General features: G+C 35.3%; 1 protein-coding gene across 2 annotated transcripts in view; it reads left to right on the top strand.

The window, feature by feature from the left end:
• LOC129258992 (inositol polyphosphate 5-phosphatase OCRL-like) overlaps positions 1-24,495 on the top strand; it is a 42,137-nt gene that overhangs the window by 6,897 nt on the left and 10,745 nt on the right. Inside the window, exons 2-15 of one of the 2 annotated variants that reach the window (XM_064098420.1) lie at positions 1,297-2,293; positions 2,942-3,039; positions 4,982-5,079; positions 6,297-6,311; positions 10,598-10,726; positions 11,719-12,207; positions 14,171-14,269; positions 16,104-16,281; positions 17,141-17,263; positions 17,863-18,079; positions 18,978-19,094; positions 20,714-20,895; positions 23,002-23,113; positions 23,861-23,970. In XM_064098420.1, coding sequence (XP_063954490.1) covers positions 2,231-2,293; positions 2,942-3,039; positions 4,982-5,079; positions 6,297-6,311; positions 10,598-10,726; positions 11,719-12,207; positions 14,171-14,269; positions 16,104-16,281; positions 17,141-17,263; positions 17,863-18,079; positions 18,978-19,094; positions 20,714-20,895; positions 23,002-23,113; positions 23,861-23,970 — 2,030 coding nt within the window. In that variant the 5' untranslated portion in view covers positions 1,297-2,230. The remainder of the gene's footprint in view (positions 1-1,296; positions 2,294-2,941; positions 3,040-4,981; positions 5,080-6,296; positions 6,312-10,597; positions 10,727-11,718; positions 12,208-14,170; positions 14,270-16,103; positions 16,282-17,140; positions 17,264-17,862; positions 18,080-18,977; positions 19,095-20,713; positions 20,896-23,001; positions 23,114-23,860; positions 23,971-24,495) is intronic. The other variant, XM_064098421.1, reaches the window with a different exon arrangement.

Here is a 24,495-nt window from a genome sequence, read left to right as displayed (position 1 = left end):
ATGACACCTGTGTAGCCATTTTAAAATCACCATATACAAGAATTACATTGTCTTAGAGTGCCTTGCAAACAAGCTTGTTGAAATTTCAATCCTGAGATTTAACATTTTACTATTTTTTTATGGTCCCGAGATTCTTTAAATTAGTATTATTATTTTTTTTTTTGTCAAATCTTTAAAATCTTCTATCTGATAATGTCTTTTTTCTTTTGATAGTATAAACAGAATATCACATTACTTTCCCCATGTAAATATTAAAAAGTTCATTAATTAACAGTTCTCATGTACATGTACATGTCTGTTTTGTATCCTTATTTATTCAGATATATCTAGAGTAAACAAACACTTGAGTCTGAATGTCTTTTATTTTGAAGAAATTGTGTAGGATAATAATGAAAATAAGGAAGATCATATTGGAAGAAGCTTGGCAGAAATACAAGACATGATTGACCAGACTATTAAAATTGAAGATTTTGTTGAAAGTGAAAAACATTTTTCCTTGTTACAACATACTTTGTAATCATTACCATTTTGTTTGATCAATATGCTCAGTATAGGGAAAGGAATATTAAAGGAACAATCTTTGTGGCTGTAAGTCATCAACACCTCATGAATTTGTTTATCTTTCTGGGGTTCTGGAACTTTTGGGGTAAAGGTAGCCATGCAAGATAATTGTATTGGTTATACTGGGGGTGCTCTGACATTGCTCAGCATCCCCAGTAACAATATACATGTAATCATCCATGGCCAGTGCCTTGGAGTACTTTGGTGAAGTGTGTCATGTACTTGTACGTTCGTAAGAGTCTATGGGCCTTTTCACACTGGAATCTTGAATCATCATTGTAATGATAATTGCTATTGTTGTCGTGACTGTGATTAGCATTCATGATTCTAAATTTCTAATCATGTTCTAGTTTGGTTTCACACCTGTTTAATTTGTCATTAGCCGTATTTTTTACTGGAATCATCATTCAAGGTACGATTTTTTACCGTGTGAAAGGGCGGTATGTGTTGTTGATTATGCATCTAATGATCTAAACTAACTTTAAGCTCCAAGTCTTGAATCTGTATTGTACTTGAACATGTGTGTACACCATCAGCTCAATCATTTCAATGCAATGTACTTGTAGGCCTACATGTACATGTGGCTTGTAAAATATGTATTTTGAATTTGATTTTTAAAAATCGTTCACCAAAAATTTTTACTTACATATTACCTTGAAATATTGTATGAAATTATTAGTAGGCCTAATCATGTTCCAGCCAATTATTTTTATCATATTTCTCTCTCTCTTTCAGGTCAACTCCTAATTTTCAGAGCAGTTCAAGCAATTGCTCTCTTTGTCATCGTCAGTTGTGAAATCAGTGACTGACTTCTTCTTCGTTGTATTTGAAATAAAGTGAGCATGTGTATGGAGGTAACACAGGACTAAAGACTTGGAAGACTATCTTCAGGATTTGTATGTGGATTAATCGGGAAGTAGAAGGATATTTTACATCATCCTGTCAAGAATTATTAGTCGACCCCACGTCATTGTCTATCACCCCGAGGACTGAGAGTTCATCTAGTTGATGACTGTACGAGCTCACCAGACCTGGTCTTCTGACGACATCAGGGACATCTTTCATCTTCTGCTGTACTTGTATGTGGTGGCGATTACTCATAGCTTGGTCATAACACCTTGGTTTCTCTTTAATAAGAAGTTGGCATTCCCTCATGCTGTGTGATCAACACGTGACTAACCTTCTATCCATTCATGCTGACAGGGGAGTGTAGATTAAACAGGGAAGCTCGGCAAGGAATGGTGAACCTCTTCTGCTCAGAACTTGACATCTTTATTTGTGACTGAGGAGAAGCAGGAGGGAGTGTGGTACTTTCCCTTTTTTGTTTGGAGTGGGTTTAATATTTCACTGTCCTCAACCTCCAAATAGTTGGACTTCATAACTGCTACAAAAGGAGGAGAAGTTGAAAATATATGCATCTTCGATAGTATTAAAGATAAAAGATACTTTTCAAGAGATTCGACCAGTGGAACAGTCACCGAAACCTTGATAATTAGGAAGGTCTTCACCTTCAGCAACGCACAACTTTGTGACTGAGTGGGATACATGTAGAGACAATTAGCTTTGAATATTAAACATCAAGGAATCGGTTCAGTCTGCACTGAGGATGGGCTTTGAAGTGCATTTTCCTTTGATTTGATAGAAAGTGACACTTGACAAGAACTCCACGATGGATATAAGGATAGCAGTGCAGGAGAAATTGAACACTGCCGCCGGGGAGCAGTGCATTGACATATCCTTTTTGAAATGTGCATGTTCTGTGTTGAGATGCTCTAAAAGTCAGTGGACCCATAAGCCTTCAATTTGATAAAAATGTCTGCGCAATACTGCATTTGCTTCTAATCTATTAGATTATTATCAGCATTTATATCACCAAAGTTTACATTTTTCCATAAATACTGGAGTATTTCTGCAAATTTCAAATTGCAATTTAATGTTAAATTGCTTTCTTCTTTTTAGCAGTATAAGAATTACAATAGGCCTATCAAATGTTTAGAATAAAGAAAGCTGCAATTTTTTAGAAATTTTTTTTGCAAAATACGCACTCCCAAATTTAATAATAAGGCCACCCAATCATTAGTTTTATCTTTCTAGATACTGTACTTGTAGTTATTTTCCATGTACTTTCCAACAAAGTACTTGACTAGATGTTCTTTTGTTTGAGCATCCTTTGATGCAAACGAAAGCAAAACTGACTTTTAAGGAAGCAAAACTTGAAAAAGTACTTCCCTTTAATCTTCAGATATAAATTACACATAACACATTCATCATGATTTAATAAATGCTTGAAAGTTCTGATTTGACCCACCCCCAGCCCCACCTCCAAGAAAGTGGAAGTCATTTGTTGTGAATTTAATTTACCTTGACTATAATGTTACACTATTTGGAAGGGACGCTTGTTCCTGATTGGTTACAGGGCAAGCGATTGCTAGCCCTTGTCCATTGCCCAACGGCAGCAAGAGGAGTTGGCGAACAAGGGTATGTATGATTTTTCTTCCCCCCCCCCCCCCCATGATTGACAATACCTGATTTTTTGCAATGATAATTTAGCATCTCATACAGACTTTGAAAGAACTAGATGTATTTGACAGGGTGCTACATAACTTTTTAGAAGTAAATTTTTAAATAGTTGGAATATACTTGCCCAAAAATCTATTTCACTTGCCGGAAAAAATCTTTGAAAAAAAATGTCTTACCTCTTCAAAAGAAAGTTTTTCGGTTTTATAAACCATTGACCTTTTTCTCTCTTTTGACCTGAACTGATCTACCTTGTTTTTGCATTTCTTTTTCCAAAGTGACCATAATTAGGGTCAATATCATATCATATCGACCCTAATTTTGGTCATTCTACTGTGAGAATTCTGCTTGCCCAAATCAGGCAAGTAGTTTTGGTCTTTACTTCAAAACACTTGCCCAACTCTAACTTTTACTTGCCCCAGGCAATCGGGCATGTGCTTATGTAGCACCCTGATAGTATTTGATGTATATGTATTTTGATCGAAGACGGGTACATAGACAAGAACCCTTGTTAAATCCATATCTTGCAGTTGCTGTAAAAGTTGTATTTCCAGTCTTCAAAAGTACACTGTACATGTAGCCATACATTGCTCAAAAGTTTAGTAGTGAACCCCTTCACAAAATGCACTCATCCATGCTGAGTGTTGAATGAGTAACAATACTAATGAGCCCAGAGAAACAATAGTAATGTAATATTCTATCATTTGGCTTCACAAAATGTGGCAGAAATTGAACACTTTAAAATATGTTCATTTTCTGGTGAGGTTCACTAAATTTTAAGCATGACTGTACTGTACATGTATCAGTTCTATAAAACTGCTTCAAATTACTTGTGTTTATAATCAATTATTTTTATTTATCATTACATGTACATTCATTTAATCTCCCAGTAATTGTGGAATCACTCAACTAATATTTAGTTTCAGTGATGATCAAGTCATTTCTGCTTTAAGATAGCTTGACACCACAGACACTTGATCATGCATGATAGTCCCAAGTAGCCACTGAAGGACAAAGGAGAAGGCAATTTTCTTGATCACTTAATTAGAGAGATCCTGACCCTCGCGACAATTGACTTCAACAAGTGGGACTCCCCCCAACATGATGACGTCATCCTAACCACAAGATTGTGTGGGTGGTGTATTTATGGAAACCAACTTTTGAGATCTCTTTTGAGATCTGTCCAAAAATAAAAAATGTTCAACCTGCCAGAGGAGTGATCAAGCGATCACATGTTCCTTGTACCATTTTTCTCGCTTTTGGCCTCATTGAACTGGGCAGGAGTGGTTTTGCTTGGGTCTTTGTCTAGAACTACAGGTGTAATGATAAGTGATGATCAAATCAATGTATTATATAACATTTCCCAAATTTTATTATTTGCTCAAATTAACTTGAAATTCAGACAGAATTTGTAAATATTAAGGGTTCTTTCTACACACCAGAAAAAAATGAAATGTGTCCAGCATTAAAATGTCTTCAATGAGAATCCAAATCATACCCTAAAATTTGATACTATTAGACTAATAGAATACAGTATGGGACTACACAGTTTTTGTCTTGCCCGCATAGCAGAGCAAGACTATAGGCACTGCTTTTCCAATGGCTGCGGTGGAGACGGCGACGGCAGCGGCGTCAGCATTGAAATCTTAACCAAGGATAAGTTTTGAAATGTCATCATTATTTAGAAAGTACTGTATAGGGACCTGTAGTTCATGAAACTTAGACATTATTAAAGGATAATCAAGTACCACCGATTATCTTGCATGACTTTCAGTGCACTTGACCAAGATAAAATGTCATTTGGGGTCAATGAACTTTCAGACCATCATGGAATACAGTATCACATTATGCCATCGAACTGAAAGCATTAAGAAAATTATCTTAATTTTTCTTTTGCATTCAGACTTCTGATTTTCACCAGACCCGACATCATAAAGCAGAGCAGTGATATCATACTCGTCCGTGCACTCCCAATCAAGGGAGATTTCAGCTACACAATAGGTGAGAAATTTATCACTTCATTTCACTGAATAAGGTACATGTAAAATAGTGTACTTTCAAATGACAGATGGCAACCAAAATGCATGTAATAGCTATTTATATTTATAGCTCGGCGGAAGTAACTGATGTTCTTTCTAAATAATTGCAAGAAGGTGAAAGAGAAAATAGAAGATATTAAATTTTTAGAATACTACTGTATGAAAAGGGAATCTATTTCTTTTTGACAACTGATGTAAAATAGCTGATGCACATTGTACCCACCTTTTGTCAAAGGTGAAATTTTTCAAAATGGTATTATTGGTATTATCATACGTATGTAGTTTGGTGTTGATGTACATGTACATGTGGTGTATTCTTCTATTGCTGTCATCATCATTACCAGCAGCAAGAAAAGCAAAGCCATTTTACAATGTAAGATGATATCAGTTCTCCAGTTAATTTTTCATCATTACTGTTTTAATGAACTGTTCATTATGAATTCAATTTTCTCCAGTGTTGTCTTATGAAAATAAAATTATAAGATTAGGAAGATCTACTTTCATATTAATATGAAGCTCATAATATGATACCATTGTAGCCCTGACTTCTGATTATTATGCAACATGCATTCAAATGCATAATAATTTAAGTTATCTTCATTGAACCTGCAAATAATATGGCAAATCTTGTCTGGGATGACAGCATACATGTATCTCTGACTTGGTGTCCATGACTGTACTACAGTATTCTTCTCCCCTTCCAAATCCTTCCCCTTGACTCTCCACAGGGTCCTGGGAAAAGATTTTTTTTGCTGGGGGTAAATATGAAAAGAAAAAGAAAAATGGAAGGTTTTCACTACAAAATGAAGATCAAATTGGTTCCAAGAAATTTGATAAGAAAAGGGGGGTTCACCCCCCGCACCCCCTACCTTTCGGTGCCATGACTGTCCAATCAATACAGTAGACCTTTATTGATGCATGTATGATGTCTACATGTATAAATAATTTCTACTGCAAATGCATGCTCCACTTTATACATGTAGGTCTGTGGAAGCATGATTCAGATGTGAAAAACACTGTTTATGTAAAAATAAACAGTACCTTTTAATAGATTGCTTTACAAAATGTTTTTATGATGCTTTGATATTAATTTTAAATGTTCGAAATTTGAGTTGCGTTTTAATTTTGTTCAAAGTTTTTATAATTTCAATGTTATGCTTGCATTTTACATTTACCCAGCATGGCCTTCCTCAGGTGAGAATTGTAAAAGCATGCTAGTTTGATTTCACCATTCAGTAGATGCACAACATTTGGCACAGTGGCAGATCCGGGAATTTCAAATGGGGAGGGGAGTCCCCGTCCACAAAAAAATGGAATGAAAATAATACTTGCAGCACTTTCCCACACCTTTTGCTTTATATCTACTACTGTACTGACTCTTAATGTGAATCGCTTTAATACAAGATTTACCTGTACATGTACTTGTATGTTTCATTTGACATTAAAGGGCTTTTGTTTATTTATTTTTTTCTTGCACCCCAGATATTACTGGTCAGTGGGTCCAGATACAAAAATATACATTATGATAATACAATAGAAACTTTAAGGTACTCCAGGTTTAAAATAATTTGATTTGAACAGGTAAAGTAAAATCAGGCGACTGAAAATGTTATGAAAATTCAACTTGTAAGGAATTACAGTGACACATGTGAAAATATTAACTAATAATTATCAGTTCATGTAATAAGAAAAAGTAAAGGGGGAGGGGGGAATGATGTCATCAGCCCACCTATTGCATATTCATGACAGGGTGCATTGTTTTCATTTTTGAATTCAATAACTTTATTTCTTATCTACAGGTATTTGGATGAAATTTTCAGAGTTTTGCTCAATAAATTTGCTGTACTTTAAAATATTTTCAGCCTGGAGTACTATCTACATGTATATGTTTTTTTTAAAGAAAATTATTGTACCATGTCACACATGTACATGTACATGTATGTATTCATAGGGCAAAGTGGGCCTTCACACATGTACATGAATCATGTATCCCTTTCTGGAATTGTGAATCAAGTGTTTAATTTGATTATTTTACTTGATTTTTAGTTTCGTGATTGAACCAAAACGTCTTTCAATTTGCAAGTTAGCAAAGCAAGCGAGCGAGCATTATTTTGAACAAAATCAAAATTAAAGTATACAAAACATGTGATAATTGTCAAAATGATTAAATTATTGTTCCTTTGCTGTTTTTATGATTTATTGAATGCCCATCGCACAAAGGATCAAATCATCATACAAATACAATTACATGTACCTAGTATCATCTTGCAATGCTGCACTGTATGGAACAGCTACATTAGTACTGTACATGTACATAAATTCAATATTTTGAGTCTAAATTGACATAGACACATACAGTGTCTACAATTGTCTACAAATGCATAATTAGGATCATGAATTTTGAATTTTTTTTAAAGATACTAGGGTACATGTACATTATGAATATAGATGAGGGTTTATAGAGAATTAACGTACATGTACATATGTGCACCTATTGGCATATTTATTTTGAATCTAAATAAAGAGAAATAAATCTGATCTCACAGTACAGATATTTTTGTTAATTTGTCTGTCAGGATATACACAGTATTGCCAAGTGTTCCTATTATATGAATATTCCTATTTTGGAAAAAAGAAATGCCATTTCAAGCCATGTGTTCCTGAGAACTCTGAAAATGTTATGTCATACATGTACTTTATAATGTGGAACTGGAATTTAAAAGAGGAAATTATTTCTAGAAATTTCTTAGTAATATCCTAGCTGATCATCAGGCTAGGCTAATATCTTTCTTTCAAATTATTAATAGAAAGAAAATCAATACTAACTATAAACATGTACTGTGGTCAAGTTATAGCTACAGTAGATCATGCACATGCCACAATTCATCACTTTTCATGGTATTTTAATAGGAAATCAAATTAATGCTACCTGTACCAAAAATAAAATCCACTGTATTTCCATCTGATCAGCACAACTCAGGCACCCAAGTTATTTCAGAGCCATTGTGTGTACATATATATGTAATGTCATATTTTTAAAATATCATGCTACATGTATGTTTGACCTACTATAAATGCACGTCCATACTTCCTACTATTCTGTCAGGAAATCAATACTTGTATGTGACAGTATATGCACAGTGCACACAGGTGGCTCGTAAAGTTGAAAGAGAGTGTTGAAAGAAAGTGTTGTAGAAATTACATATTAAAGGGGAGGTCCTCTCTTGTGTCTATTTCAAAGTAGAAAGGCATTGAATAGAACATTTCCAAAAGAAAGCTCTAGGAACTAGAAAATGCATAGAAAGTTCTATGAAAATGCATCGAAAGATACATGTAGTTGGGAGTTGTGACTTTTTAAAGCTTTTTATTTTTGAGGTCATTTGCAAAATGCTATGTGTCCTTTGCTTGTATTCTATGACAAAGGGAAGCAACACTGTGGAATGTGTTTCTTTAGTATAAAGGAAAATGTGTCATCGTTTTATATGGAAATATATAGAGTTGCATGTACTGGCTTTCAGAAATGGTGGGATACTTGACTTCATTTCCTTTTATAGGCTTTATTAGCTTTGATAATGTAGAGCATCCCAAATCAAGAAAAAGGGCCATTTGTGGGGGAAAAATGAGTTGCTTCCTTTGTCTGTGGTCGACAAAATACATGGAGGCTCCATTTATTGCACTTTTCCAGTTTTTCAAATTATATATACATGTACATGTACTGTAGTATGAAAGTCTGTATTTAAATGTAAAAGTCAGGTACCCCCCCCCCCATAAAGATACATGTACACAGGGAGTGTGGATCAACATGTACACACCTGAAATGTCCTATTAAAGTAGCCATGGAAAAGAAATACATGGAGCCCCTGTACATGTAGATAAAGGTTATTCAGAATGAATAGAAGGCAGAAAACCAGCCCCAGACATCAGAATTAATTGCAGTTTATTTGCTTTTTTTTTTACATTCTACACAGTGATATAAAAATTAATGGTTTATTTTATACATCACACAAGTTTAATATTCAGAGCAATGCCCTTTTAACCTTTACAATCAATACAGAATTGTGACTGCTGTACATGCCATCATGTCACACAGTACATGTAAGAGGAAGATGTAAAACCACATACAAGTATTTTAATTTCCTACATGTATGTACATTCCAAATTTTCAAGCAAACAATTTCCAATAGTGTACACCTGCACAGTTAAATGAGGAAGATTTGCACCTGTTTAATATTTACAATGTGCATAGCATTATTTGGTAGGATGCTAGAATTGACAAATTTTATGCAAATTGCTAATACCAATTCAGTGCTTCATATCGATGATGAGTGACTAAAGGTCTGTGGGTGATCTTTTTAGACTGATAGGTCAGTAGTCTTTATCAATCTCAAGAGTTATTTTGGATTGGACTTTAATCTTCCAAGTGGTGGAGGGATACTGAGTGCTCAGATTACACATAATTCCATTCAATTATTATGATAAGGAAATCTGATCAAGACATTTTTCGCAAGTGGGGAAATTTTTGTGTATTATTCTCTGTATGACATTTTTTATATGTTTAATAGCAGTCCTGACTGTAAAGGATTTTAAAACATGAACTGAACCCTGAAACTGATGGTGTAGAATAAATAGAGACATCTTATTATCATCCTCACCCATTTTTTTTTCCATTTATAACTTAACTTTCAGTTGGCTTTCATAGTTTTTGTTTCATTATCTTTTGGGACCATAGTTGAATCTTCAAGTCCACATTAATAATGTATATACAGGTACATGTATATGTATTGTCAATTTATATGATGTTTCTCTTTTTAAAGATAAATGTATGTAACTTTTGAAACAAGTGACAAAATGTATCTCTTGATTCCTTTAATAATGAAACTAGTAATTTAGTATTCAAAACAGAGTATCTAATTCCTCATTCCAACTTTCACCTGTCACATTGGCACATACAATACATACGATTCAATGAGTTGCAAGTGTGAACCTCTTTATGATTTTTTTTCTGCTTTAATATACACTTCAAAACTGTTGGCACAGTACCCCTTTTATCACAAGTCACTGATAAAGTTGAAACAAATTTGGCCCATTCTTTTGATGGTGAACTTGCACAAATCTTGACGACAAACTCCAGAATTTCACAAGAGGTTTTTGTATTTTGACTATTACATGTATGTGAACCTGTATGCATGACTCTTTTAATATCAAATACAGGTGATTTTGCCTCAGTTGGATCTCTTTCATAAGACCACAGAAATATGTTCCACTTTATTTGATGAAATTCAATTTTGAAGAGATGAATATTAAATCATGTTTTGCTTTTTGAATCTGATCTGAAAATTGTTCTGACTGTAGAAAAAAAGAGAGGTTGACTGTAATTTCAAGCCAAGTACATGAAGCTAGCCTAGACAATTCATGTTTGTATGTCCATTTGATTCCTTTACGTGGATATTATTGAAAACCATTTTAATTTTATTTCCCAGAAACCCTTGCGAGGGACCAAGCAATGGTGAGGGCGCACATCAAGACTGCAGAGGCCAATCTGGTCATTGAGGTCCCCTTTGCTCAACGATCTTCAAATTTCTTTAACAATGTGAAGAAATCAATGACAGGTATGTGAACTACATGAATAGCTTGTAAAAATGAACATGAATGATTAAAAAAAATATATTTTTAATACAGATTTAGTCTGTACATTTTTTTACTTCCTCTATGAAGTAAACATTGTCTTCATGAAGTCATATTGCACTGTTTGTCTGGTTTTCCTTCCCCTTTCCTTTTGAGGCTTTTATCAATTTCAAGCTCTAAGCTTAAGATGAAGGTCTCCCACATTTCAAAATGTATTATGTCGATATATGGATATATAATTTTTTTTTTCTGCTATTTGTTTTAATAATAAAAAAAAGAAGAAATTTATCAGGTATAAATATATTTAAATTAGATTTTTAGAATGTATATATGCATATGTTATTCATTATGTCATTTGCTTGTTATGTTATGCTAAGAAGAAAATGATTACACTTGTATATACTTTTGTTATTGGAATGTGGAAATAAATAAATCAAATCAAATATTCATTTGTGTCATATAAGAAAAGTAGATGATTTTTCCCTAATTTGACTAGCTTAATTCCTATTGCTCAGTTGTCAGATATCAAGGTAAGATGATTCTTGATATCTAAAAACAGAACATTTGAAGAAAAAAAAATCTGCTGGAAATCTTGCTGCCCCCCCCCCCCCTCCAGTCTGCTGTGCAAACCCTTCACTCGAGTTTATGTTTCTGAATGTGCTGCCTACTTTGTGCCTTGTGTACTGAAGGCCCTCTCGAAACAGCAAGTTTTGTATGTGCTAGTCTTTGCGTGGAGACACACTTGTCGATCAAAGTTTCAGTCAGGGTCTGTGCCTGCAGACTACCCCCCCTTGAGATTATAAAGAGTTATCCAACATCGTACCAGTAACTCTAAAGAGAAATTTGTTATTTTGTATTGTTTTGTCATGGGGATATAGAAAATAATAAACATGTACATGTATGTATATTTGTTCACTACCACCACTGACAAGCCTTTCACATCTCTTTTGTCATCTGTTTATACCTTCACTTTCAGCTTGTCTTGAAAAGGTGAAGCAGGGTATTGTCCCTCAGTTCTTCTGGATGCAGCGCTACCAGCTCCAGATCAAAGGAGCCAACGCCCAGCAACAACCAACCCCTGACCTCAACCTCTCCACGACCACGTCGACAGACCCCTTTGGGATGTCCTCCTTCGCCCCTCTCTCTTCCCCCGTCTCCCCCCAAGCTGCTCCAGTGGCACCCTCCACCACCACCACCACCACCACCACCAACCCTACTGCCAGTACTAACCCATTCATGCCCCATGCTAAAACCATGCCCCTCCTCGATGCAGGGGGCGTCAACCAACCCCCTCCTCCGTCCATGAATCGTGTGACCTCCGACCCCGTGCTGCACGGCTACGTCAACCTTCAAGCGCAGAGTGAGCTGGCGTCGGAGCAGAATCTATTAGACAGTACTGTTGGCACGGCCCCTACAAGTAAAATGGTACATCCCAAGGCCCCAGCGATGTCTTCAACATCAGAAGGTACTGTCATTTTTTATGTGTGTGTGTTAGCTTTATTTTTTGCATTTAAATTATTTTTTTTCTCTCTGTTTTGTATTGTTTGTTTTGTTTTTGTTTATGATTGAGTATTCTTTTTGGCATGGATAAATATAAATGACATGATGCATGAAGAAATTAAAAAAAATAATAAAATGGGACTTTAACGCAGTAGGATGCTTAAGACAGAAAGTACATGTATTTGAAGGAATATGTGTCATCATTGCTCGAGAGTCAATAGAGGGAAAATGCAGACTCAAATAAAATGGTGATGGTGATGATTGCTTTGGGTTGTGTTTAATTTTGTGTATTTTTGTGTACTTGTTGTTTGTACTTTTTAGTATTTTTGTTCATGTTGTTATTGCACATTGATTTGTGATGAATTGATGAATAATGGAAAACAGATTAACCACAGACTTTCACCTCTTATAATAATTACTTTGAATTTGTTTTTCTTTCAGTTTGTGTTTTATTTTTCTTCATTGATTTGTTTTGGGGGACAATGGTACATGTACATGACAGATGAAAGAAAGATATTAATGTTGACTTTCATAAACCTCTGCTAAATCAATAAAGTTCAGTGGTGTTGAAAACTTAGAAAGAGGAAGTTATAATGGAATATATCATTGACAAAGACTATTTTAACTTTGAAAATGTACATTTATACAGGGGCAGGGCTAATTTGAACACTCCTCCTTCTCCCCCCCCCCCACCTTTCATATCAAATCTAGGTATACATGTACCTAATTTGTGAAACCATTCTGAAAGAGGTTTATTTGGTAATGACACCATGATTCATTAAACAAACATTGACTATTTCTATGCATTGAGAGTGAAGTTATAAAGACTTGTTGTTAATTACAATCAGGGGGGTGTTTCACAAAGATTTAAGTATGACTTAAGTCGCACATATATGCCTACGCGTACATGATATGGAACGCGCGATCTTATTGATAGACACGCAGTAGTGCGCGTCCTCATGACACAATCTGAACAATGCGGTCAAGCCTTTCATACCGTACGCAACTTGGTATTTAAGTGCGACTCTAAGTCATACTTAAATCTTTGTGAAACACTCCCCTGAATTCAAACTCCCCTGCTTGTATCCCTATGATGAACCAAGCTAATGTTGTGTGCATATCAGTAAAGAGTCAACAATAGCCCCATTTGTGTACTCTTGTGTCAGTGTGACCAGTTTAATTACTTTGTTTAATTAGGCAAGCAATGCTGATACTATGGTCATATGTGTAGTAGTTCCTGGTGGGAATATACATACATGCATTCTGTGGTGAATTGTAGTATGTTTGAAGCAGTGTCTTGGGTTAAAATACCTTTAGCAGCAGTTCCAATCGGGTAAGAGGTGTGTATATGTACATTTTTTTATGTGAATAGTACTTAGACATTGTCATGTAAATGTTTATTCAGTCTGGATATAAAACCACTGTTGAGATGTGTACAGTTGTGCTGTGTACATGAACAAGGTACGTTTCATGTAGGGGTATGACATTCTATTTTAGATTTTGCTCCTTAATTGTGTAATGGAAATAAACGTTTAATAGCAATTGTACACGTACACCGTAGATTGGTATAATACAAATAAAACAGGATCATTTAAAATGCAGTTAAATTCATGGACAATCCGCACTGTAGCTGACCAAAACAAATTATTTGAAAAGTTTATAGGCCTACTATTACTAAAAAAAAAAAATAGAAAAAAGATTTGACATGTATTCAAACAGTCTCACTTGCGGATACTCTTGCATCAACAATAGAACTATGAGGACTTCATGACCAAAATATACTATGCAAGAAAGCATCTTGTGAATATGCTTTATCAGTAAGGAAAACATTTGAGTCTTACAAATGTACCAGGTCTATTGCAAGTATATAAAGTAATTGATTATAATTTATAAATATTTTGTCTTTCTTTCTCTTTCTTTTTCTGTAGCATGGAGGATATCACAAGACTTTGGTAATAATGCTGATGGTTCTTCATCTTCTTCAACCTCCTCATCGTCATCTTCATCATCAACATCATCGACATCTAGTAAGTGATTCATACTTCATAGAAATTTGAGATTTGTTCCAGCGTTGCAAAAAATGCAGTTTTGGAATAAGTTTGATCACTATACAGATTTTGAATGTTTTCATCTGGTGACAGCCTCATTATTTCATAGCTTAAAGGGGAATCCAACCCAAATGAAAACGTGTTTTTATAAGGAAAAGAAAAATCAGACAAGTTGATAGGTGAAAGTTTGAACAATATTGGACAAACAACAAGAAAGTGATGAATTTTCAAAAGTTGTAAATATTGGTAATCACTATACCCATGGACACTTCAAATTGGCCGCATATGGGATGTCATAGTGATGTAAGGCAAGGACTACTCTTCCATGTACTCCAATACATATTATGGCTAAAATGTCATTTTTCCCAAAACTTTTATTTCAAATTATAATTTTCTTTCATGAGGACATAAACAAATATACTACCTGGGTTATATTTAGATTACTGCCCCAGGGGAATGGGTATTTAGGAGAAAACCACAAATCCCTGATAATAAAGTACATGGCCTATGGGAAAGTTGTCCTTGCCCCTAGTCATAATTTACTTACCCAGTTGCCAATTTGAAATCTACATAGTATTAGTGATCTCAATTTTAAAGCAGCTATAACTTTCTTGTTGCTTGTCCGATTTCTTTCAAACTTTCACCATTCTATTTAATTTATTTTTTTCCTTCCCAACACAACATTTTATGGCCAAGGCTGGATTCCCCTTTAATGAATAGCAGTGAAAACTGAACTATACTGCAACAAATGAGTTTGCTTTCTGTCTTGAAGAAAGAACTATTTCAATGTTCATAATTACATCATCAAGTATTAGATGATTGCTTTAGTACTTAATCAATCTACTTCCAAGTCTGCATTATTTGTGTAAAATCAGTTGGGATCACAGGAATAGGCTAGATTTTAGAAGAAATTGACCAACAGATGGTATAAAACAATTTATTCTATAAAGGCACTGTCACATCGTTCTGTGCAAGCCTTGCTTGTGAGTTGCGGGTAACTGTTTTTGCTACCCGCAAAACTCGCCCGCAAGACTTGCACGGAACGATGTGACACTACTAGACTGTAAACTTCACTGATGGACTTAAAAATTTCAGTTGCCATTTTATACACACTTGAATACTCAGTCCATCTGACGAAAGCGATCGATTGCAAGTCTATTTTCTGTCCCTAAATCTATTATAATTTTTGAAATTAAAAACGAATTTGCGATTTATTTGTAATCTGCTTCTTGAAACAAGGAATGTAATCTGATTCGCTACAGCTAAACTTGATCTATCAATTGTAAAATTGCATCAGAATATTTGCAATTGATTGCAAATATTTTCTTGCAACACCCCCTATGACATTTGTTCTGGCGACAATTGCTCCATTATAAATTTTACACTCCATTAAAATGACTTTACTACTTCAACTCTGATACCCTGCCCTAAATCTATAACATAAAACCCTATTGCAACCCTTTCCCTAACCCTACATCTTAGACGGAATAAAGCCTGGAGCAATTGCCTTAGGAGCACGTCATATCACTGACGAAAGATGTTATGTAATACGAGCTGCAATATAAGAAGAAAATACAATATCTTTTATTCCTGTCAATGTAAATTCACACAACTTTTATAGGCAAAGTAGACTTGATCAGTGAAGTTTTTTATAGAGTTCTTTATCTATTACCTTTATTCTTGTAGGTGTTGACAAGTAGGTTTGCCTAGATCTGGGCTTGAGGATCATTTTGGGAGTCTAATGTTAGACAGCAGTGGCTGTTTACTGTTTTAGACAAATACTTTACGTTTATCCGGTCCTTTCTTGTTGTAGGTGTAGACAAAGTAGGTTTACCTGGATCTGGGTTTGAGGATCATTTTGGGAGTCTGATTTTAGACAGCAATGGTCGGTTGCATGCACAGGACGATCACTTTGAAGAGGAAAAGAAAGGGAGTACCTTCTATACCAACTTAGATGGACACACCTTAGAGGCACCCAAGACATCCCTAATGTAAGTTACTGCAGGGCTCAAAGGGGTACTCCAGGCTGAAAATAATTTTATCTAAATAAATGAGTAAAATGCACAGAGCAAAATGCTGAAAATTTCCTCAAATTCTGACAACAAATTAGGAAGTTATTGAATTTTGAATTTTGCGAATATTTTGTGAAAACAGTTATATGCATGTCATCATGAATATTCATTAGGTGGGCTGATGATATCATAATCCCACTTGGCCTTTACTTTATGTTATTAAATGAAATCATAATTATTTCATATTTTCAGACATGTGTGTATGGTATCTCTCCCTTATAATGAAATTAGTTTCAGAAATGAATATCTGATGCATTCAATCAGTTGTCAATGCAATTTTTTTCATTCTTAGAGTAACCAAGACACGATGAGAGAATGAGAGAAAGGAGAATTATACAGCAACAAATAACAGACAATACTCAGGGCCATTTTGGAAGAGGAAGCAATAAATAGGCAGTTAGGCACATCTTTGAGTTTATTATTACGTATCAACAGAAGTGCAGTCTTGTATAATCAAAGGGCGATCATTTCAGAGATGGGCCAGTGTGTGCAAAATCCTGTACACCCATGCCTTTAAACATTTGGGAATAATACATAAAAAATAGTGTTGGACAAACATAAAGAGCTGGGAAGTGTTTCACAAACAAAAAGTCAGTGATTTTCTCTGACTAAATGCTCTGAGCCAATCAGATGCAAGGATTTCAGTAGCTTATAACAATGGTCATTGACAATCACTGACTATTTGTTTCATGAAATGCTCCCCTGACAGCAGTGTAGTGGTGAACCTTCTCGTATTCCGACTAATTGTATCTCTTTTGTGATTGTCATTTGTCAACAGGGGTTCTCAACCTGATATAGATACCTTGGGTTACGCGTCTGTCAAGCCTTTCAAACCGGCAGGCATAAGAGAAGAGATCTTGAAAAGACGAGAAGCAGAGTACACATTTCCACATGATTTCAGGTATGCATCTGATTTACATTGATTAAGATTATCTTCACCTGTTTTTCATCAATGATAATAATGATGATACATAATTAAGTAGCATCATCTTTTCCATTTTCAGTCGCAAGGAAAAGTCACATCATAACTTAGTCCACAGGGTTATGAGAAAACCATTAATAGTGAACATTTATTCTTTAAAATTGGGCATTTAAATAATCTCTTGAATTTTATATTCAGAATTTGACTCATTCAGAATTCTTTGCTCCTTGATAAATCTATAGTTATATCAAATAGATTAACTTTGTCATCAAAGCATTCTGTTTGAGCATTCTTTGAATTACCATTTGAAAAAAAAATAAAATCTTTGTTAGATTCTGAAAATTGTGATAATGATTTACTTGAAAATACCCAGATATTTTCTCAGGGTCTTTGTTGGGACATGGAACGTGAAAGCAAAGGTGCGACAGAGGACTTAAGGCACTGCTTTAGCAGAGAACCCCAAGCCTCCAGACATGTATGCCATAGGTTTTCAGGAGTTAGATCTTAGCAAGGAACCTTTCCTCTTCAATAAATCTATCGTGATCAATTTTCTTTTATCTACCTCAATCTTTTCTCAGGGTCTTTGTTGGGACATGGAACGTGAACGGAAAGGGAGCGACGGAGGACTTGAGGCACTGGTTAGCAGCAGACCCCAAGCCTCCTGACATGTATGCCATAGGTTTCCAGGAGTTAGATCTCAGCAAGGAAGCTTTCCTCTTCAACGATTCCATCAGGGAGGAGGAGTGGCATAAACGGGTCGTCATGTGCCTTCATCAAGATGGCGTCTATATAAAGGTAGGTTAATATTCAAATCCTACCTCGTCCTAGCATCCTTTGGCAAGGCATCAATCGACTACTTGCCACTCTCCACTCAGGTGCTAAATGGGTACCTGGTAGGATGTGTGAAAGCCGATGTAGTATTCTAGCTATTGAAACTTGTAAGAATGCTCTCCGTGGAGTGGAGAAAGTACATACATTGTGTACTGGCAAATCAGGATCCGATGACCGGGGTAATGATGATGTATCTCTAAAGTGCTTTGATATGTTGTTTTGATGTATTAAGCACTTTTCAAAAGTGGATTAAATATCATTTACTCCTTGTTTACTCAGATATCTATTTACTAATGACCATCTCCGCAATGAGGGATGCGGTAACCACTTCGACCATAATTCTCAAATGAGATTTTGAAGCTGACGTTTATGCATATTTCATGCATGTCAGCTCGTATATCGACTGAAAACTCCAGTAATAAATGTGCATTTCTGCCGCGGAGTGATGAATTCATACGTGTTCCTGTTAATAAGGTCACTGCGTTATAGATCCAACTGTTATGTTAATTAGCTAATATAAACAGTGGGTTCATTATAATGCAGTTATGTCCTCATGACCCCATAATTTAAGAACAGGAAACAGATCCACATCTTGTATTTCCAGAGCTGCCAAGTAGTAATGGTTTTCAGTAATAATTACTGAAAAATGAGAAAGAATACTGGTGGTTTCATGCAAATTACTGATTTCTAAAGTTTCAGTTTATGTGTTCTATGGTATTTCTGTGAATATGCTGATTTTCTTTAATACTGATTTTCAGCCTTTAAAATACTGAAATGTTCTTGATCAGGTTGGCATCTATGTATTTCTTGTGAATATGCTTTCAATTTAATATCTCTTTTATTCTATTTCTTCTTGCTATAGCTGAAGTTGATCCGTTTAGTTGGTATGATGTTATTAGTATTCATTCAAGAGAGACACTATCCCTACATCGATGGGGTCATAGCTGAAACGGTCGGTACAGGCATCATGGGGAAAATGGTAAGTACGAACCTTTAACCCATAGCATGCAGATCTTATCAAATTTCTTTTTTGGACAATAAAAGGTAAAAGACAGTAGTTGCAGCAAACAATTATTTCATGAGAAAGTCTAAATCAAGGGTAAATATTATCATACATCTAGATCTGATACATTAATGTAAATTTATCTTTGTAAAATCATGATATCTTAGCTCAAAATTGATGATTCTGCTGATCACTAACACAGAAAAGCATATGTGGGACAGTGTATTAATATTGCTTCGAAAAATACCCAACATTTGATGGTATTTGCTGCTTAATTTGCTCTATTTTCAGCAATCACACATTTTCTTCCTGAGCAATTTGGCACATATTTTGTATTTACACATACAAACACTTTGGTGGTAATTTCATTGGATTCTGTTTGAACTCATGGTGAGATCGTTACCACAACTGGTATTTATCTTTAAATCTAGCCAACTTCTTTGGTTCGCCTCTGGAACCGGAAAAAAATATCATTGGCCAGAACAATTCCTCTTAGCAACATTTACAAAATACTTGCCCAAATGATCCATAATACAACAAGAGGTGCAGGATTGAAAGGAAAGTATCAAAATATCTATTGTCATAATCATATCATTTAAAAATTACTACAGCTCATGAATTGGTTATATATATATTTACGTTACATATCTGTAGTTTTCTAAATTTGTAAAGGGCTTACAGAGTATTTTGTCAATTTGTTTCATTTATTGAATATAAGATTCAGTTGCAATAATAATCACAAAATGAGATTGAACAAAATCCAAAAAAATGACCACCCAAGTGTTTGTATTTATTGAAAAAAAATATAATCTGTGCCAAATAATTCTGGCAGAAAATGTGTGGTTGCTGAGAAATGTGTAAAATAAGCATTGCATTCCAAACAGATGTCGGGTCCTTTTCCAAGTAATAAAAATAAACTGTCCCACATGTGCTTATCTATATGTTGCAATCTCCACTTTGATTGTAAATGATCCAGGTGGGTGTTTCATAAAGATGTTTGTAAGTTAGAGCGACTTTAAGAACGACTGGTGATCCTTTCTTATGTGCTAAATAATCACCAATGAACATTTTATGTAGAATATCATTTACCAAAAGAAAGGATCACAAGTTGTTCTTAAAGTCACTCTTAACTTACGAACAGCTTTATGAAATGGCCCCCAGGTCTAGATTTATGATGATATACATGTAGTAACAACCCTTGTGTGCTACAAATTACATTCCTTTAGCTTGAATCTATATTATTATTATTATTATTATTGTTATTATTATGATATGTTCGTGTCTGTTTTGTTTGTTTGTTTTTTGGCCACTATTCTATTTGTGTTTTTAATCGTACCATAATGTAGTAATCAAGGGAGTCGGCTTTGACAGGTCAATGGCCTTTCTGACTTCCTACATCCGCTACATTTTATTTTCATTTCGTTTATATTTTGACAATTTTTTATCGCTTATACTGTGATTTAAATTAAATTCTTTTACTCCTTTGTTGTTGTATACTTGTACATATGTTTTTAAAGGATGTCAAATAAATTAATTGAATTGAATTATTATTATTATCATTATTATCATTATCATTATTATTTTTCTTCTTTCAGGGCAATAAAGGGGCTGTGGCAGTGCGTTTCAGCTTCCACAACACATCCTTCTGTTTCATCAACTCTCATCTGGCAGCCCACATGGAGGAATACGAGAGGCGTAACCAAGACTACCATGATATCTGCGCCAGGTTGAAGTTTGAAAGGGAGAATCATCAGCCCCTTGGTGTAATGCAACATGAGTGAGTGAATGATTTCAATCATGAATTTGTAAATTGTCATTTACCCTATATGGAGCATTGTACATGTAAGAAATATATGTTCTGTTGCAATCAAGCGCTAGTCTCAAAATCAAGCTTTTTTGGGCGTTGAATGTAAATCAAATACCGATTTGCTTTTAATCAAAGTACTTAGAGTTGGTTAAGGGACTTTTACTTGATTTGTAATTGAACATCTGTTTCTTCCAATGTCCATTAGTTTGATTTTGTTTGTATTGTGTGAAATGTTGCATTTCAGTTTAGAATGTATTATTAGTTAAACAGTACCTTCACATTTTGTACCTAACATTATCTCAAATTTTTACGATGACTCTCATTCGGGACTTGCATTTTTTTTTATCGAACCTAAGTTTCTTGCAACATACATTTAGTTCTTGTAGCTGCCAACATTGGGATGATAGAATCCAGTAGATTTCGCGGAGGTATGATTTTGTGAGGGAGCGGCGGAACGTTGTCCCACGGATGGGAGTTTTGGGTAGCAAAACACATTAAGAAACAACATTTGATAGTAACCGACAGCTGTCTAAACCATCAAAAAAATTCCGATAGATTAAATGCACATTGGGGAGAATTCATGAATTGTCATTGACTAAATATACACTTCAGGCAATACAGTAGATTTTTTAAATAATTCATAAAAGAATGCATTCAACATGAAAATACCTTTAATTGGCCAGAGCCAGAGGGGGAATGGGCTGCAGTAGTGGTAAACATGGTAAATGAGCTTTATATGTGGACTGTTTAAAGTCTCTGAGGGATTCCAGTGAAAATTGTCACACAGTCACATTCTGCTTGAAAAGTATCTTTATACTTCGACAAGTATTTTGTCGTCTTGGTCTTGGATTACTCCACCTCCATGATCTCCATGGTCACTGGCGATGCGATTGTCGTGTGGATGAATCGGGACGGGGCGTGCTTCGCACAGCTCAGCCAGCGCCAGGCTAGCTCACTCACGAAAGAGAAAATGTTCGAATCCGATCAACCCAAGTGAAAGTAGGCGAAAAAATCTCCACTTTGCTTCTTATTCTTCAGGATTGTCAATAAAATTATTCCTGAAACTGAAAGTCGAGGTGTAAAAGTAATCCACTTGTTAATCCCATCGTTGATCCACAGTTTCAGCTCGAATAAGGCGCAAGCAAGCTTACGAAAAATGCCTCGCAGTGCTCGTGAACTTTCCTTCTCGGAGCTTCCTGGCGCAGCGCGGCCGGGTGGAGCCGCGCCGGGGCGCATCGGGGGCCATGTGCATGGAGTACCGCTGAAGAGTTTTCATCACACACATTGCACAACCCGGAAATAAAATGGCTTGTTAGACTACTTCACCAGTCGTTCAGTAAAATTATCTTCATTTACATGGAAAATCTTTGTACGATTATACAAAAACTGGTAGAAGTTACTGGGTAAAATGAAAATGTGATAAGGAGGTTCCACGTGGGTGTTAGGGAGTTGAACATGCTAGACTCGTTAAACAGTCGTTTGTATGAATTTTACAATTTAACAGCTAAAAATCCTGATTATCCGGGAGATTTTGGCATGGGGTCGGGAGAACGGGAGATTGGATCGCAATCCAGTATTCTCCCGCAGGATCCGGGAGACTTGGAAGCTCTGCATTATTTGTTAAACAGGACCTACTATGAAAACAGTGTATTAAGCCATCCGATGTAGTTGTCCTTTACGAAAATAAAGACTTAAATGAATATGATACAGTTTTGTTCAAAAGGTAGTGAACCAAACTCGAAAATGAACATAGTTTAGAGTGTTCAAGTTCTGCTATGTTTTAGGTATTTAATTGTGAATTCAGGTGATAAAATATTACATTAAATAAAGTTTGTTTCTCTGGGCTCTGCGAACACTGTAGTGGTTGCTGTTTACTTTTAACACTCTGCATGAAGGAGTGCATTTTGTGAAGGGTTTTACTAACTTTTGAGCACAACTTTATACAGGCAAACTGTATGAGAAATAAAAGAGCATCTTTCTACTGTACCTCTTGGATGACTTCGCTTCCCCGCCCCCAAAAATTATTTTTAATTTTTTCAATGATTCTCTTGTTTTATTTTTTTTGTGTACCTCTAGTGTTGTGATATGGATGGGGGACCTGAACTACAGGATCAATGATCTTGCCGTAGATACAGTCAAAGCACTGATAGACAACAACCACTTCAAAGATCTACTCGTGCAGGATCAGGTAAGAGAGCTTTTGAAAGAAATATGTTGGGGGAGAGAGAGCAGAAGAAGTATTTGGAGTTGTCAAACTCTTTTAAGGATTATTAAGGAAGATATTGAAGAAGTATTATTTCATGTAGTCATGGTTATTTTAATGTATTTACAATGAAATCATGATGACAGAACAGGCTGATATTGTTGGAAAAACTATTACTGAGAAAGCTGATGTAAGGGAGAGAGACAGACAGACAAAGACAGAAATAGAAAGATAAGAGAAAAATAAGTATTCAAAGAGAAGTGTACATGGCCCATCTTACAAAGAGTTGCTATTGATCCGATCAATCACAACTATGGACGGCCAGCAACGTCAACATCTAAAATGCAAATTTGTCAAAATATATTTTCTAGATATGATGTTTATTCATACATTCATTATTCTCTTAAAAATTCAGTGTGATTCTCTTTGTTTACTAAGGAGATTGAGCAAATTTCCTGTAGAAAAAATTATGGTATTGATGGATTTCCATATAGTTGAGTTTGACTGGATCAATCGTAACTCTTTGTAAGACCGGACCCAGAAATGTCTACACAGGGCTTAAATTAATCCATGGCCACAACATGTCTTTGGATGTCTTATTGACTGGCCTCGATGCCCTTCATAATCACAATTTCCAAAATGTAATATATAAATGGAAAAGTATCCTTGTCCTTAAAATATACAAATTCAAGGTCTGTATAATTATTTCTTCATCATTATATTCCTTGACAGCTGAATAGACAGAGGGAACTGTCTCGTGTTTTCAAGGGCTTTGAGGAAGCTACTATAGGATTCCGTCCAACCTACAAGTACAACTCTGGTAGTGATGAATGGGATTCTAGGTAAGGAATAAACTCAAATGGCTTGTTTTAGACATCACATAAATACATGTAGCTCCTTGACAGCTAATTGGATGAATGCGCGTTATATGACATTCAGAGGAATCAGCTATAGCATGCCAATACATGGCAGCCGTGCAATAGACCTCTATTGCACGCTAGAGCAAGAGAGCCAGCGGTGCAATAGATCCTAAACATAATGCACGTGCTTACATGTTATTGTCTTCTAGCCAGTGAAAGATAAATTCTGATACTGGCAACAACAGAAAATAAAATATTGACAGAATTGAACAAACTAAAACAGATTTACGATTTGTCAATTTCAATTTCGGGCCTAGTCAGGGTCGTTAATTTGCAGATCTGCACTATGAGAACTTTTCCACAGCTTTAGGTTATTAATAATTTGTAGGGGTCAAATTTAACATGATGTCTGTAGTCGATTTCTCAATTAACTTTTTCCATGTGCAATAATGATGAATTTTACTTCTTGCATTGATAGTTCAGAAATTGTTTATCAGTTCTTGATTA

The sequence above is a fragment of the Lytechinus pictus genome, chromosome 4, assembly GCF_037042905.1.
Source record: "Lytechinus pictus isolate F3 Inbred chromosome 4, Lp3.0, whole genome shotgun sequence".
Lineage (NCBI taxonomy): Eukaryota > Metazoa > Echinodermata > Echinoidea > Temnopleuroida > Toxopneustidae > Lytechinus > Lytechinus pictus.
Note: the sequence above shows the minus strand (reverse complement) of the source record. Positions and strands in the feature narration are given on the sequence as shown.